Source organism: Phoenix dactylifera, chromosome 17 (genome assembly GCF_009389715.1).
Source record: "Phoenix dactylifera cultivar Barhee BC4 chromosome 17, palm_55x_up_171113_PBpolish2nd_filt_p, whole genome shotgun sequence".
Taxonomy (NCBI): Eukaryota; Viridiplantae; Streptophyta; class Magnoliopsida; order Arecales; family Arecaceae; genus Phoenix; species Phoenix dactylifera.
Genome location: NC_052408.1, coordinates 2139286 through 2156599, shown reverse-complemented (window position 1 = coordinate 2156599; position 17314 = coordinate 2139286). Strand labels below are relative to the sequence as shown.

The following is a 17314-nucleotide window of genomic DNA, read 5'->3' as shown; positions in this document are numbered from 1 at the left end:
CCGACTCGATCCTACTCAATCCGACTCGATCGAGTCGTTTGGCCTGACCTAATCTGAACGTGATGGCTTGATAGGGTCCGAACCAACGACCCAACGCAAGCATGATGAGCCCACACGATAATTTGGGTCATCCCACTGGAGATGATTTGTTCTCCACCGCCTCCCCCTCCCCCTCCCCCTCCGCCACCATCTCTTCTCTATCAACCTCTTCTTCGCCCTCCGGCCGGCGCTCGGCTCCTTCTCGCTCTTCGGCTGGCGTTCAGTTCCATCTCGCTCTCCGACCTATTACAAGAGATGAAGGATGCCCTCTCCATCTATCCAGGATTCTTCTAGATGCCCAGCGATGTCTCGATGCTGCTTTCTGTCGCTTTCGAGTTCGTGGCGGGCAAACTCATCGCCGATCTCAGCAGCAGAGATGGTGGCGACGGTCGCCGCCACTTCAAAAGGGGTCCACTGGCGTCGCCACCGCCATGTCCGCTCTTGGCATGGTCGCAAGAGGAGTGGAGGCAAATGCTGAATCCAGTTGTTTTGGGTATAATAATGCTCCTCCTCCCAGGTCTCCTCCAGTTGGCAAGGCAAACATGAGGCTCAAAACACGAGACTTATTATTTCTTCAGTCCCGCATGCACGAGCTCTTCGAATAATCTCACGTTTTCATGCAATAGAATAAGGTTATTTCCCCTATCTGTACCTAAGATATTGATTACTTGAATCTAGGGCACGATCTAGGTACTCGGAAGGTTCAATGGAAGGAGGCACTCTATCCGCTTCAAACATCTGAGCGTCAAGTAAGCACTTTGGTACAACATGCCATTCTATATATATTAATTTGCACCCCTCTTGTGAATTATACATCCTTGAAAAAGTATCACTACTCCTTGGACATTGTTTCTTTTCGAGTTTGTAAGCTATTTAATAAAATGAAAGGGTGGATGGATTATGAACTCCTTGTGCCAAGGGAGACCAATCTAGGCACCTTTGAACACCTCCTTTAGCTCAGAAGATTCTTCTTTCCAACAGTGGCATTCTATTGAAGGTGACACGACTGCTATCTGAAACACCTCTTTGATCCTATCGAACTAGTTTTCTGTATCTCATTGTCAAGGACAATTCAAATTTATCACATTACTTTGCAAGAGCCTAGGATTCCCTCGGACGTTTCGATGCCATCCAAGTGATCCTTTCTTGGAGATCAATATTTATTCAAATTTGTCACAGATGTATAATTAATCAATAACAAATAGTTGATCGAGCTATGGTACATGTTGAATACCAAATTATATTTACATTGATGAGCATGACAGACAAACTCATATAATCGTCGTCCATCAATGAATTCATCACTACAACTTCTGTCCTTTTTCTCGGTCATCATTTGAGTAATATAAATCAACATTTACCACCTTGGTGATGGTCAAATAGTAATAAATTTTAAACTTCTATTTTTACATTTGAATTGCGAAGTTATTTGTGCCAATTGACATTTTTGATCACCATGATTCCTCTTGAGCTTTCCTTTTTTTTTTTCGTTTTTTTCTGTTTTCCTGGAGGCATGTGAATCGATCAACTATGCACACTTATAAAATAATAAAGATAAATTTTGATAAAACGAGGTAATGATATTTTTGGTTACCAATACTTACACATGAAGTCGTAGATGGCGTAGAATTATAATTCCAAAATACATACACAATAATAATTATCACTTATAAGCACACATTAAAAAAAAAAATCAACCTGTGAATGCAAACAAAAAAATGACATGCTAGAGATCTATTGCCATCACTAGAAAGCAATATTGTTGCAGAGATGCAACCAACCCATAAAACCAAAGTAATGCGGCTAAGGCAAGGGAGCAAGCAGTAGTAAATGATTCCCTATAATTTTCATCATGTGACCTAGGGCACCTATGACTGATGGTACGTGAACCCCAGGGGAGTACGAGACAAGCTGTGGGTCCCGTATAAACTCACTGCGTTTTTGACGTGAGTAGAAGGCTGTGTGCTATTCTGGACAGACAGCTGACCAAAAGATCCCTCCCGTCCCCTCTTGCTTCGACGGTTCGACCCCCTGCATGCTAATGTTGTCTTACTTGGGGGTCTCGTGCATGGGTGAGAGTATGTGGCCACGTGAAGCGGAAGCTCTTGTGCCGTGTCCAAAAGTTGCAGTCTTTCTCACCCATCCTCCCTACAAGCTATCTACCAACTTTCTTCTGCATTGCCAATCGCTCTCTCTCTCTGAGCTACAAAACAAATGTATACAGCCCGATTAATAAATGAAAGCAAAACTTTCTAGCTCACCACCTTTTTTTTTTTTTTTTTGGGGCCAATCTCTCTCTCTCTCTCTGAGCTACAAAACAAATGAATACAGCCCGATTATTAAATGAAAGCAAAGCTTCCTGGCTCACCACCACCTTTTTTTTTTTTTTCAGAGAGAAGAGAGAGAGAGAGTGAGAGTGAGAGAGAGAGAGAGAGAGGGCTTCAAACTCTAGAATCCCAAAGCCACATCCAGGAATCCAGACTCAAAAGCAGAAGGCCCACAGCTCAACTCAGTAGAGAGAGAGAGAGAGAGAGGGAGGGAGAGAGAGGAAAAGTAACTAGAGTCCTGCACTATTTCTTATCTATCCAAAATCTAAACCCGAAGAGAAGGATAAGAGGGGAAGAAGATCTGCGCTTTCTCCAACCCTAAAACCCTCTTCCAAGGTCGTGTCTCTTTCACTCTCTGTTCTACATCCATGCCATGGATAGATAGATGCCAGCAAGGCTGCTCCAGCTGCTCTGTTTTCCATTTTTAGGTCCTCTCTGTCCCCCTCAGAAACTATAGACAGTGTTCAAGATCACTCCCTTCTCCAGCCCAATAGGAGAGTAACTTCCCCATCTTCCAAGCCTTTAGAGCTGATCTCTCCGTTTTGGCTGCTTAAAACCCTAGTAAACCCCTAAAGACATCAGTTTTCCAAAGAAAGGTGGCTCCTTTACGCTCACACTGAATTCCTCTTTGAATCCCATTTCTGGAACCTCTTTATCAGAAGAAAACGCTTTAGATTTTGGTCACCGCGGCTAAAGGGTAAGGGGGAGAAGGTGCAATTTTTGTGCTGGATTTTCCTTGCCGAGTCCTGTTTTCATATGAAAATTCTTCTCTGTCAATGAGTTGGATCGATCTCGATGCTACTGGGGTGCTCGGTTTCGAGTCTGGCGGCGAAATTCGCATTCTTCCCGCCCGAGCCGCCTACCTACACCGTCAAGAAGGACGACAATGGGCGGCTGGTGGCCTCCGGGATCCCACGGGATCATTCACTGGATGTGCTGGTCCTGGACACCAAGCGTGGGAACAAGGTTGTAGCCTTCTACCTGAGGAACCCCTATGCCCGGCTCACGGTGCTATACTCGCACGGCAATGCCGCTGATCTAGGGCAGCTCTATGATCTCTTTGTACAGCTCAAGGTCAACCTCAGAGTTAATCTGATGGGGTGAGTTGATTTTGTTTCTCATCAGTTAGTTTCAGCATTTCCTCCGAATTTTCTGCAGTTCTTGTTGGTGCCTCACTTCATCTAGGTCGTTGGAATTTTTTAATCTAATTGTTTTTTTTATCCATTAACATAATAACAGTTCAGAATGTCTGTTTTGGTTTTTTCTTCTTGATATAAACATATGATAATATCTTCATTCAGATTTTTCATGGACTAAATCTTTGTTTGAATTAAACTTTGGTTTTTGTGATGTTGAATACATCATGTGAACTTTGTGTTGCAAACGCAGAATTTTTTTAAAAAAGAAAAAAAAAAGTGAAGTACAGAGAGTATGAAACACATTGCCCCGAAAACTTGCATCGAAATTGAATTTTATCTGACTTCTGTGTATATTGGGAAGCATATGTGCAGCACATAATAACATGGAGAAAACTAGATGCAGTTGAATATATGAAAGAAAAGATGAGGGAACTGTTAACAGGGTTTCCTTGCAGTTTCTTTATGATTTCTAGTTTGTTTCTCATGTACATTTCCATTAGTGCCTCCCGCACCCGGCACTAGAGCACATCTACAAATTGTTTCTGATTCCTTTTCACTTAGAGTTAATTTCACAAATTTCTCAACTTGGTAATTATGCTGTGATTACCAAATTAATATCTGGCCAAAGAAATGTCTTCAGCATAGGGAAAAAGGGGGGGGGGGGGATCTCTTGCTTTTTTAAAGTGACCATATGATGTCGATGACTGTTGTCATGTCCAATGCTGACAGCATTCTGGTTCCCATATCAATTTATAATGAATTTGCACGCTTGGAATAGGATTGGATTTAGTTTCCAATGCCACGTTTGAGTTTGAATTAGATTGGAATTCAAGCTTTGAGTTCCAGCAAAGTAGCCGAACTAGCTTATTGGTTATTATATGTCATCAGCAGATAGGTGCAGAGTCGAGCTGAAGTCTTGTCCTATTAGAATTACAGTGGGTCTTAGTTTAAAGCATAACAGTTTGAGATTGACTCCACATCTAGTAGCATTTTCCATATTGATTGGGTGTTAGAAGAAGTTACAGTAAAGTGGTATGTTAGTGTCTGGATAGGAGCCAAGCTTCATGGCTCTGAGTTTTGCAGCTTCCTGTGTGGTTTTACCTTAGGGAGCCCTTTAGTTTCTGCGTTGGTGGAATAACAATCCTCAAGTCCGTAAAGGACAGGGAATACATAGTAAACAGTGGTATGACTGGATATCCTCTTAATGTTTTTGCATCATGGGCAAGCAGGGGACATGGCTCTTTGATATTCCAAGTTAGTGTAAGCAGCATGCTGGTCTTGGAGAGAAGGATTGAGAATAGTGGTGTTCCACTCTTTCAGTTTCTTGTAATTTTTTATTTCAGTAGGAAATTTTCTTTTTCACTCTAATTTGTTTTTCTCCTTTTTGGTGCTTATGTTCTATGATCCTAGGTGAGGATCAATTCCCCGACAAAGTGTCAATGTTTTCTACATGGTATATTTCAAGTGTGCTGGTTCGCGAAGTTCATGAATTTGTGTGGTTCTAGAGTTTCCAATAATTAATCATGCTTTCTACAACCATGTTGGCTCTATTTATGATTCCATAAGTGGATCGTGATGGCTAAGGCTACCACCACACTCCCTCTCCATATGTTGAAATGCACTAGTTATTTCTATTGAAAGTTTATCATCAAGTTGTATATAATTGATTAAAACGTATGAGCAAGGATTGTTGTGCTGGTACCAGGGCCCATGGCGGTTGCTCGGTGGCATGGTTTAGTTTGCCCTTAGGCTGTTCCATGCCAAGCCCATACCGACATAGAGAGGGAGGGAGGGAGAGGGAGGGTGGCAGACCGGTGACGAAGGCCGGTGGAGGGCCAAGGAGGGGCAGAGGAAGGGCTCCGCCTTTCGGTTTTCTTGTTTCGTTCAAAATAGAGGTTCTTGAGGGGGCCCCCTTTTTTATTTGGAAGAATTTAAGTGAAGTATGCAACCTTCTTGCCGACTTCATTTAATTTTTTCAAAATAAAAAAGACCTCCATTGGCCATCCACCATCCTTCCTTTCTCTCCCTCCTCCCTCCCTCCCCACCTCTCTCTCTTTTCCTCTCTTTCTTTCTCCCTCTCCCCTCCTCATCGGTTTCTCGATGTGAAGGACAGAACCATTCTGGTTCGCCGCTGATATGGCTCAATATACCTCAAACTAGGCGATTCGGGATGGTCCCGCCAATGTTGCTTATGAGGGTTTGTGAATGAGTTAGAGATGGTGATGACCATTAGATACTACAACACAAAAATGAGAAAACATGTGGTTTAGGTTTTAGGGTTGAGGTGGAAGGAAATACCATTTGCATATCTAGAATATGAAGAAGGCAAAGAAAGCATGGATACTCTTGTTCTTATCCATTGGAGATGGTGCAACTTCAAAGTTTCCTTGAGCAAAATTTGTGGAGTGCCTAGGTCTTGTTGCTAGGCTTCTCTAGTATTGAAGGAGAGGCACAAGATTAGAACAAAGTATTAATATGTGCGGCAAGTGGAGTGTCATGCCCAATTCTATAAGCACAAACCAAACATATAACAGATGGTCACACATCCATAGGTTTTGACCCCACGGGACATGCTCGGTGTTTACACCCTATCTCAACAACCTAGCTGAAGGCTGTGCATAAGCACCACATGGACAAGGTTAAATGGAGTAAAGGCAATTGAAAGTTATGTGACTATTGTTGGGCTAGATAGAGTTCGGCCATGATAAATGCTACTTGTGTATGGAGGTATAGGCTAAAAAGGAAGAATTCAACAATGATGCTGATGAGCAGGCCGCAAAATCAAGACTTAGCTATGATCAACCCTAATATAAGGTGTATGAAGTCAGATGGTTAGTAGAAGGAATAGATCAAAGTCATTAGTGTATGAAGTCTCAAAGATATTCCCAAATATAAAAGACCGTTAGTGTAATGTAACCATGCTAACAAATATGAAGTAGTGGAAGGATAACCGATATCGGTTATCAAAGCCGTCAGAAGTAGAGGCCAAACATGGGTAGCAACTATCAGAATAAGCAATTATTATTATTTTAGTATAAGTAAATGTAATTGTACTCTATAAAAATTTTTTTCCAACAATCCAAATCGATGAATCTTATCTTATCTTAGTTTACTAGTAGTTTTCTTAAGAGTAGTGTTAACTTAACTTAGATCTCTACTTTTTTCGTAGTTTAGGCTACACCCTTATCCCTATCCATATCCTTTGAATGGTGGTATGATGGCAGCGAAAGTTTTTGAAGCTCAAGATATCTAGACCTATGCTACTCTTGTATCCTTCGATCACCATTTTCTCAACTGCTCTAATGCTGGTGGCATGCCCATGTATACATCTATCCTTTGCTATCTAGCTTGTCACCCTTTCTGTCCACCATTGAGTTCTTTGGCACACCCATATGAAACAAGGAAAAGAGCTAAACAAGTTCTTTGGCACACTCGGTGGGGCACTACGTAGCTGCCATCATGTCGTGAAAGAAAATTAATAAAACGGTTGCAGAGAAAGTGGCCTCTATGCTAAAGCCATTTTTGGAGCAATATGCAGTATCTTCAGCTTCCATATTGAAACAGGTTAGAAGATTTATTTCTATGGTTGAGAGTCGATATGTTCAACCATAGTACATTACAACATATCTTGTGGAAGAGGAAATCGATTTCATTTTCATGGTGGATGAATCGCCTTATTAATCTTTGCATAGAAATGTCAAGGGCTTCGAGGAATTTGACTTTGGAATTTCGGCCTATCAAAGGGAAGAGGCCAAAGATTATCTTGAGGAGTCCTTGGGATGCACCGACTGAGGAAATAAGGAAGAGATTTTGTAGGCAAATGCAGAAGCAGATAAGACCGATCAGACAATCAACTATGCTTCGGTCAACATTAGACTGATATTCAAGCCTAAGATAGGTTTCAGCCATCTTGATCTTCAAATGGCTGTTAGGAGAAATGTTGGTGGAATCGCACTCACATCGGTCCCTTTTACCAAAGTCAAACATCCTCCAGTGGTAGCGGATGGTGGACAATAGTTCAACCATCTTGGGATGAAGCCTACTCTTGTTTCGAGGGCTAGGGGGGAACCACCCACCTCCTCTTCATTAGCAATCATGCACATAAAAGCTATATGCCGAAGGGCGTCAGCCATATCATTAGGCACCTTCTCCTTCAAATCAGCCATATTTGCTGTTCTAATGGGCTAGGAGGCAAGCACGGCGATGGATCTCACCTCCACCAAATCCTTTAGAGTTTCTAACCATTGCTCAAGTTTTAGTCTTACCACTATCAAATTTTCCATAATCTTCAAATTGGCAAGTTGAATGACATCCAAGTCTAAAATTAGGTTGATGGATGTGGTGTTAGGATGCATCCTATCATCCTCTTAACCGTCAACTAATGGAATGTGAGGGCATTATTTATACCACATCCAGATCGATTGTGATCTAAAGGCCGATACAACAAGGGAGGTGTATGCTGAAACACCAAGGATGCACGCTGAATGATTGTGGTATAGATCCAAGGGAGTGAGAGTTATTGGCCTATGACAAGATCTTAGTAGAGTAGAGTCCAAAGATGGTAGTGACACCCATCTTACCACTACTTATAACATGGAAGGAGTGAGATAGTTATATTTATCTTCGAACAACTCATGTGGGAGGAGTGGGGTAATTACGCCTATCTTTCCACTTTTCATGATGTAAGTGGAATGGTAGCACTACCTACCACTCTTGGCAATAATGACCGATGTGCCTAGGGGTGCAAATGGGTTGTGTCGGATCGGATCGGGTCCTGAGTGACCCTGACCCGACCCGGTTTCTTGATCGGGTCACCCATCTTACCACTACTTATAACATGGAAGGAATGGGATAGTTATATTTATCTTCGAACTTCTCATGTGGGAGGAGTGGGGTAATTACACCTATCTTTCCACTTTCCATGATATAAGTGGGATAGTGCACTACCTATCACTCTTGGCAATAATGATCGATGTGCCTAGGGGTGCAAATGGGTTGGATCGGATCGGATCCTGAGTGACCTCGACCTGACCCGGTTTCTTGTTCGAGTCCTAATTTTGGACTCAGACCCGACCCAATAGAAAATCGGGTCGGATCGGGTCGGGTCTACAGTAGATTCAACAGATCATTCGGGTTGGGTCGGGTCTATGTATAACTCGGTCCCAACCCAAAAAAATTGGGTCCACTTGTTTGGTCCGGTGCATCACTCAGCCATATCCCTCGCCTCTTCAAGAATTCGCACTTTGGGAGTGCTGGACGAGCTCCCCATCTGGAACTCCCCGAGGCACACGGAGCAGTCGGCGGTGCCGAGGAGCCCGCCGCCAGCCTTGTATTCGGCGACGGCGATGGACTCGATGATCGCCTCATCCAGCTCGATGGTCCGGATGTACCACACATGGTGTGGCCCCTCCCCTTCCTTGGCGGCCCTGTCATCATCGGAGGGGGGAGAGGCAGTGCTGGAGCCGACAGGGACGTCAGCGGGGGGAAGGAGGGGGTGGCGGCGGCGCCAGTGGCAGCGGAGGACGGAGTAGTAGATGAGGGAGAGGAAGAAGAGGGTGGTGATTACGGAGACGACAATGATGACGAGGTTGTGGTGGGTGCTTTGGGATAGCGGGACGGTGTTGCTGCGAGGGCCTTCGTCGCCGGGTAAGAGATTCGACGGTGGAAATCCATCGGGGGTTGGGTCTAAGATGGATCGGACAGTGGAGGAGAGTCGGAGGCCGGGACTCTTTTCATGTCTCTGTCCACCGCTCGGGAATGGAAGGGAAGGAGGGAGGAAGTCGGTTTTCTAATCTGTAGGTCAATGGATGAGCGGGTGGTTTTGCCCTTTTTGTTTTAAAAGGAAACACACACCCACTATTGGGACACTTAACCCACGAATTTATTGGCCCACTCATTGGTGGAGTCGGTGTGGGTCCTGTTGTAGTTGCGTTGAGGTATATTGCTGGGTGTTCATGGAGGTGGGTGCTGTGCGCAATGGGGCTTGATCTTTTTTTGTTTGGATGGGGGTGGATTGGATCAGCGACCATAGGATTGGTAACCCCACTTGCAAAAAGGCCAATTTATTTATTATTTATAGTAATACTTTAATATTTATATGCGGGTCGGGTTGGGTCGGGTCTGAATTTAGTAAACTCAGACTCGACCCAAAAATAGAATGGGTCCAATTTTAGGATCCGACCCAGCCCCACGGGTCCTCCAAAACAAGTCAAGTCGGGTCGGGTTGGGTCAGGTCACGGGTCAACCCTTAGATGTGCCACACAATAGCAAGGACAAGTATCAAGGTTGTTAATGAGGTTCACTTATAAATATCATGTTCTAATGCTAAAAAGGGATCCTTCGACAATCCAAATCAATGCATGTTATCCTATCTTAGTTTACCAGTAGCTTTCTTAGTTTAAATTAACTTAGATCTCTACTACATAGCTTAGGGTACACCCTTATCCCTATCTATCTTTTTTGAACAGGGATGTGACAGCGGTGAAGGTCCTTGAAGATCAAAGCACTTGGACCCATACTACTCTCGTATGCTCTGTTTCAATCACCATCTTTTCGGCTGCTTTAATGCCAGTTGCATGCCCACGCACACACCTACCGCTTGCCATCTGATTTGTCAACCTTTCCATTTGCTAATAAACCTTTGGCAGACCCGGATGGGACGAGGAAAAGGGCCAAACAAGATTGAAATGGGGATGGTAATTCTCGGAGGCTCTTGTGCATTCATGGCCTCAATCTCTTCCAAGAAGACAATAATGAACTCTAGAATCACCATTATAGGAAGGGATAAATACCTCAAACTTGCGTGAATGCATACTTATGTGAAAATATCATGTGTTCATGGTCTAAAATTCCGCTGAAAGTACATTGATAATCCTCAGGATTCCATCATTGTAAGAGAAAGAAATGAGAGAAAGGAAACTAGGATAGTCCAAGGAGCTTCAAAGAATGTCTTGGTAGGCATTCATGACGTCATAAGGTAATGACTTAATGCACTACAAAATATAAACAGAGGCATGGAGAGTGCTCAAAGGAAGGTAGGTGCTTGAAATTCTATAGTGGGATGAGAAAGGGATAAGATGAAAGGAGTCAAGGAGCTTGGACAAATTTTATTTTATTAGTAGGTATTTATTTTTGGGAGTTGATATGGGAAGCTGATGTTATTAAAACTATTTAATTAGGCATTTGAGTTGATAAGGTGAAGATTTATGTTCAACAATGGGTTAAGTGTTGTCAAACCTTTTTTTATATTCTAAAAAAACTTAAGTTATCAGTTTAAATCAAGATATGTCTCTCTATACCGGGCTCCAAACCGGTGCCATCCGATAACTATGTTGGTATGCCTGGTATGTGGCCAATTCGGCATACTGAATGTTGGTACGCCTTCCGTACCATGTATCGGTACCAAACCAGTATGGTACGTATGCTCCGTACCATCCGATATGGTGTGATACGCCCCATACCATTCGGTTCAGTATGGCACGCCTTGTACCGCTCAGTTTGGTACTATATGGCATACTATGGTTTGAACAATGAATTCATTAGCAAATTTTGTTAAATTTACATAAAAAATTGAACTAATGCTTTTTCTTGTACTTCATAATTGTATCAGGAAAAGCCCTTATGCAATTTAAGAAAAAAAAGGAATATATATTGATGGTTCAGAGGAATTTAATGACAATTTTTTAACATCTTTTCATGGTTTGATGTGTTTTCTACTTTTTTTTCATGTTGCTTTAAAATTTTTATTTTGAGTGTCGACTAGTTAATCTTTTTTATCTGATCTATGTTCTATTTATTTCACCATCCTTCAAAGACATTATATTTTTGTTATTTAACTTATTTATTTTTCATCAAAAAAACTTATTTATGTTTTTTGATTTTCCCCATACTCATCCTAACATCCCTCCAACAATCCTCCCTCCTCTCTGTCTCTCCCCCTCTCATGCGCACATGCAGAGAAACACACAAAGACATGCACACATGTGCATGTGTGTGCACACAACAATTGCATTTGCTTCTATCATTCTAATGAAGTTAATGCTTATATCTTTAAATTTGCAGATACGACTACTCTGGTTATGGAGCCTCAACTGGTAAGGTAGGCTGTTTGCTTGTACTTATTAATATCTCTTCTTTTTTTGAGAATATGGTTGCACACTGGTTGTAACTTAAATGGTATTAACTATTAACTGTGAGGTGTATATTTTTATCGAGTTTGCAGAAACCTCTGATAATACCATAAGCTCTTTTGAAATTATTCTACCTAAACTTTCAACAAAATTGCATGAGTGCTGCTAGAAATCTATGTCAAACATCAGCACAAATGTTGGATTTAATCGCTAAACAGTCGGCTGATATTGCAGATAAGGCCATATATACAATCATGTATACATATCGTGAGTGTTATACAAAATAAAAGTGCAAAAGTGAAAAGGTAATTCAGGTTCAACATGATAATTGTGCCTAATTTAGACAAGCAAAGAAAAATTAAGCATCGTATGTTTATTAGGATGTCCTTTGTGATGAATATTAGTATGGTTTGATGACAAATCCGGCAACTCCAATGCTGCTACTTGGGCTGTTGCTCTATTACCTTATCTAGCTTTGTCTTTGCATTTCTGTAGCACTATGTTGAAGCAACATGAATTAATATTTTGTTGATCAACACCTCTCTAACAAGCAGTAGCGTACACGACTGAATATATGTTTATTAGGATGTCCTTTGTGATGAATATTAGTATGGGTTGATGACAAATCCAACAACTCCAACACTGCTACTTGGGCTGTTGCTCTATTACCTTCTCTAGCTCTGTCTTTGCATTTCTGTAGCACTATGTTGAAGCAAAATGCATTAATATTTTCTTGATCAGCACCTCTCTAACAAGCAGTAACGTACACGACTGAATATTAATTATTTCTTCAGAGGCATCTTTCAAAATGTGGATCCTTTTTTTACTAAAGAAACATTCCTCAACATGTAAAATAAGCCTTCTCACACAATTCAAATAACAAGTGGGTCTATTAACAACCTGCAAGTTAATGCCATCTGGTTGGTGTAAATGTCACTGGGCTCGCAGCACGCAAATGTTACCTTTATTTTTAGTCTTATGTTGAAAAGTCTACATGTCGGATGAAGTGACCAACTAAGTTTTCTGTTTGTGGTGTCTAGCCAAGCGAATACAACACTTATGCAGATATTGAGGCTGTATACCGATGCCTGGAAACTGAATATGGAGTCGGTCAGGAAGACTTGATCTTATATGGGCAGTCTGTTGGTAGCGGTCCCACACTGCACTTGGCAGCTCGCTTGCCAAGATTGCGCGGTGTAGTGCTTCACAGTGCTATATTGTCAGGCCTACGTGTGGTCTGCCATGTGAACTTCAATTTCTGCTTTGACATATATAAAGTAAGTCTCATAGGTTGAGGGTTGTCTTTCTTACTGGCTTGTGTATCAGTTGGTAATTTAAGCTAATATTGGTCTACTTGCTTATGCAGAACATTAACAAAATTAAAAAGGTGAAGTGCCCGGTTCTTGTGATTCATGTAAGTCGTCCTTCAAGATTTATGCCATTTGGATATCATTTGCTTGTGTTGACATATCATCTATATATTGAAATGAAATTTGAAGCTCACTGTGTGATTTTTCTGTCACATTTGAATCCTTAGGCACATGATTTATTAAAATATTCAGAATTTAGAATTGACTTGTGTTTGTAGTTGATAAGGTAAAACAACAAATGACAACAACCCATGACTTATTAGCAATTAAAACAACTAGTTACCACCTTGAAGTCCTAATTGATGCAGTATTCCAATACATGATGATAAGGCAGACACCTCTGTTAGAGAAGAGATGACTGCAATAATTAACCTGATAGAAAACCTGATGGAGAAAACCACCGAAAAACACCACTATAAGAAAGAACTTATTCCTTCCCTTGCATAAATAGTACAGCCTTGCCCTGTAGCCTCTTTTAAAGCTTCGTTGGTTGGATGCAAGTTCTAGGCTTCTCAAAGAGTTTCCGACAGACCTAGGTTGATGTTGCCCTTTCTCAGTCGCAAGTTTCAGGATCAATGCCTGAAAGTGGAGTATGGAGTCACCAGCTTGCTGAACTGTGCTCCTAAAACCTTAATCTATCTTCATCTCAAGCTATTGTCTCTATGATATGAATAGAGTACAAGCTTCTTTTGTAAGTTAGTTACAACTTAGTAGAAAAATCTTTGGGCCGGTATGGAGTTATTTTGTAAGCCGCAATTTGATAGAACAGTGCCCAGAGTAGGAGTCCCACAGCAAGCAGTTTGGTAACTTAGATCTAGTAGGTTCATCATTTACTGTTAAAATAGAACATTGACGCAACAGCTCCTGCTCGAACTTTGTTATGCTTTTTTATGAGAAGCTAGATTGTCTAGAAGAATAAAGGCAAGAAATTTTTCCGAGCTTGACTAACTTGTTCAAACTGTGGGAATGGTATCTGATTAGGGAACCGAGGATGATGTAGTGAATTGGCTTCATGGCAATGGGCTATGGAAACTAGCTAGGGATCCGTACGAGCCCTTGTGGATCAAAGGAGGTGGTCACTGCAATCTGGAGCTGTACCCGGACTACATTCACCATCTATGCAAGTTTATCAAGGAAATGGAGAGCATCACCACTGCAACCCGGCTCAAAAAGATCCGACAGAGCCTCCGACTCCCTAGAAAATCTTCTAAGGTGTGCTCCTCCACAACCACTACTTTCACTACTAACTGCTGCTGCCCAATTAGAATCCAGAAGCCTACTTGCTCAGGCTGTTCGCAAACAGGATGTCTAAATTTGCGATGCTGCAAGGGGTCAGTGTACTTCTGCAGCCTGTGCTGCGGTGGAGATGGGCAGTGATATTGGAGTCTGTATAGAAACTTGCTTACATATCTAACCCCTTCCAGTGTAATGCAACAAGTGATCAAGCTTATGTTGTCCAAGAGGATAGAACACATCTAGTTGTTTATTTGACTCTGAGTTGCAGTTCTCCATGCCTTTGTTAAAATATTATTTGATTTGTACTGCGTAATGCTTGGGATTTGTTTCCAGATGCTGCTAATTGGGATCTTGATGCCACAAAAAATGAAGTGACCACTTGGTGCTATCAATGTAATTTGCATACATTTGGCATGTGGCAAGTGCTTGGTAAATTATGCTATGGTAATCAAGGGGAAAAAAGCACTTGCGATGAATAGTAGATATCAGCACTAGTATAATCCTCTGTCCCCTTATGTTGTTATATCCTTTATTTGTACTTTGTTTATTTCGACATATTACCTTAAGGTCTTTTAAATGTTTTGCCTATTCTATTTGCTCCCTTTGATGTGTGTTAGTTGGTGTTAGAGGTGCCTGCAGCCATTAGAATTTCTTAGTGTAGGAAGCTGGCATGCATTTCTTTTATTCACTGGCTGGCGACTGTCCATAGCAGTGGCAGTCACTTGGTGATTGGTCAAATAGTCGGTGAAGGGTGGATGCCATAGGTCACCTAAAACCAACATAGCACCAACCTAATATTGGATCCTCAACTCGTCTCATTCAGTGAGTGGCTCATATGACTAATAAAAATTGCGGCACACGGTAGGCTAGCTGTGGTATTACTTGTTATAGACTCGCAGTCTAAAAGTTTAAGCTGCTGAGAGTAGGACCGACCCAGCCTAATAAACTCATATGGCATTATTTTTGTTAGTCAACATAGAATTATGGCAATATACACTCCCAAACTAGTTTTGAAGTTGTATTGGATGGACATAGCAAAGGATCATCAGGGGGCATATTTAAGGATGAAAGTGCAGTGTGCGTGGAGTTTGAGATAGCAATTTTAGATGAAGTATGATGACCTACACATTAGCTCCACAGTAACATCCATAAAGCTGCTATTCTATGGTCAGTCACTTGCTTCATGATAACTAGGAGGTCCTAGAGTTGGGAAAAAAAAAAAGAAAGAAAGGAAACCATTGGAAAGAAATAAAGGATGAACAAACGAATGGAATGATGGCATTCCGCGCGGAAATGCTCTCCGTTTCCCCTCCATTCACGCAGCGGCCATGTGCATTCTGTGGGTCCCGCACGCGTGCGGGCCCGCTCACACCTCGCCGCACAGTGTCCATCACGTGTGCGCCGTACGGGAACACGACCAAGCCACTTTCGCGGGTGGTTCTATATACACCCCCCCTATTGCTCAGGACACCCCCCAAAAATTAAAAAAAAATTAAATACTCTCTACACCCCCCCATTTGCTAAGGACACCCCTAAAAAATTAAAAATTCCTAAATTACCCCCCACCCTCCCCACCCCCTCACCTAAATTGCTCTCTACACCCCCCAAACCCCCCCCCCTCTTCCCCTCCAAAACACCTCGCCAACGCCCAAAACCCCCCCGTTCCCCCTTCTCCCTCTCGTCGCCGGCATTCTCCCGATCTCCGACCACCTCGCCGGCTTCTCCCGGAACCACCTCGCCGGCTTCTCCCGAAATTTTTTTTTTCACGGTTCGTGCTCCGTTCGGCACTGGATCGCCGAACAAAAGGCTTCTGTTCGGCTGAACAGTGCCGGACAGAAGCCTTCTGTTCGGCACTGTGCAGCCGAACAGATCTGTTCGGTTGAGGGTTGCCGAACAGAAGGCTTCTGTTCGGCACTGTTCAGCCGAACAGAAGCCTTTTGTTCGGCGATCCAGTGCCGAACGGAGCACGAACCGTGAAAAAAAAAAAATTTCGAAACAAGGTGGAACACGTACCTTTGCGGCCGATTCTTCGTCCCAAATCACTAGTTGCTTGTCCATGCTTCGAATGGGGCTTAAATCTCCTTCAAAGATCGCCTAAACGATGTAAATGGATCGAGGGGTTTAAGGGGGGTTTGAGGGGTGTTTTTTTTTTTTTTCTTTTCAAAACGAAACGGAGGAGGAGGAGGGGGGGGTGTATGAGAAAATTTCAAGGGCAATATGGTAATTACACTAAAGGTTAGTTTGGGTATTTTTTTTTTTGGTTTTTGGGGGGTGTCCTGAGCAATAGGGGGGTGTATATAGAACTACCCCACTTTCGCCCTTGGTCCACGGGTAGTTCTATATACACCCCCCCTATTGCTCAGGACACCCCCCAAAAACCAAAAAAAAAATACCCAAACTAATCTTTAGTGTAATTACCATATTGCCCTTGAAATTTTCTCATACACCCCCCCTTCCTCCTCCTCCGTTTCGTTTTGAAAAGAAAAAAAAAACACCCCTCAAACCCCCCTTAAACCCCTCCTCCCCCGTTCCCCCTTCTCCCTCTCGTCGCCGGCATTCTCCCGATCTCCGACCACCTCGCCGGCTTCTCCCGGAACCACCTCGCCGGCTTCTCCCGAAATTTTTTTTTTCACGGTTCGTGCTCCGTTCGGCACTGGATCGCCGAACAAAAGGCTTCTGTTCGGCTGAACAGTGCCGAACAGAAGCCTTCTGTTCGGCAACCCTCAACCGAACAGATCTGTTCGGCTGCTTGGTGCCGAACAGAAGGCTTCTGTCCGGCACTGTTCAGCCGAACAGAAGCCTTTTGTTCGGCGATCCAGTGCCGAACGGAGCACGAACCGTGAAAAAAAAAAATTTTGGGAGAAGCCGGCGAGGTGGTTCCGGGAGAAGCCGGCGAGGTGGTCGGAGATCGGGAGAATGCCGGCGACGAGAGGGAGAAGGGGGAACGGGGGGTTTTGGGCGTTGGCGAGGTGTTTTGGAGGGGAAGAGCGGGGTGGGGGGGGTTTGGGGGGTGTAGAGAGCAATTTAGGTGAGGGGGTGGGGAGGGTGGGGGGTAATTTAGGAATTTTTAATTT

The 17314-nt window shown here is 42.9% G+C and overlaps 1 protein-coding gene across 1 annotated transcript; it reads left to right on the top strand.

Annotated features, from left to right (window-relative positions):
* Positions 1-2429: 2429 nt before the first annotated feature.
* On the top strand, positions 2430-14572 carry LOC113460922 (alpha/beta hydrolase domain-containing protein 17C). The gene is made up of 5 exons (XM_026804668.2): positions 2430-3466; positions 11567-11603; positions 12675-12911; positions 13001-13048; positions 13986-14572. Exons 1-5 carry the CDS (start codon positions 3162-3164, stop codon positions 14379-14381), a joined length of 1023 nt encoding a protein of 340 aa, XP_026660469.2. The 5' UTR covers positions 2430-3161; the 3' UTR covers positions 14382-14572.
* The last annotated feature ends 2742 nt before the right edge of the window (positions 14573-17314 follow it).

What these genes read in the sequence shown, in the direction of transcription:
- LOC113460922 (XM_026804668.2), top strand. Translation starts at nt 3,162, where the DNA reads ATGCTACTGGGGTGCTCGGTTTCGAGTCTGGCGGCGAAATTCGCATTC. An exon ending in ATGGAGCCTCAACTGGTAAG is followed by an intron (nt 11,604 to 12,674) that starts GTAGGCTGTTTG and finishes TGTGGTGTCTAG; the next exon opens with CCAAGCGAATACAACACTTA. An exon ending in TCTGCTTTGACATATATAAA is followed by an intron (nt 12,912 to 13,000) that starts GTAAGTCTCATA and finishes TTGCTTATGCAG; the next exon opens with AACATTAACAAAATTAAAAA.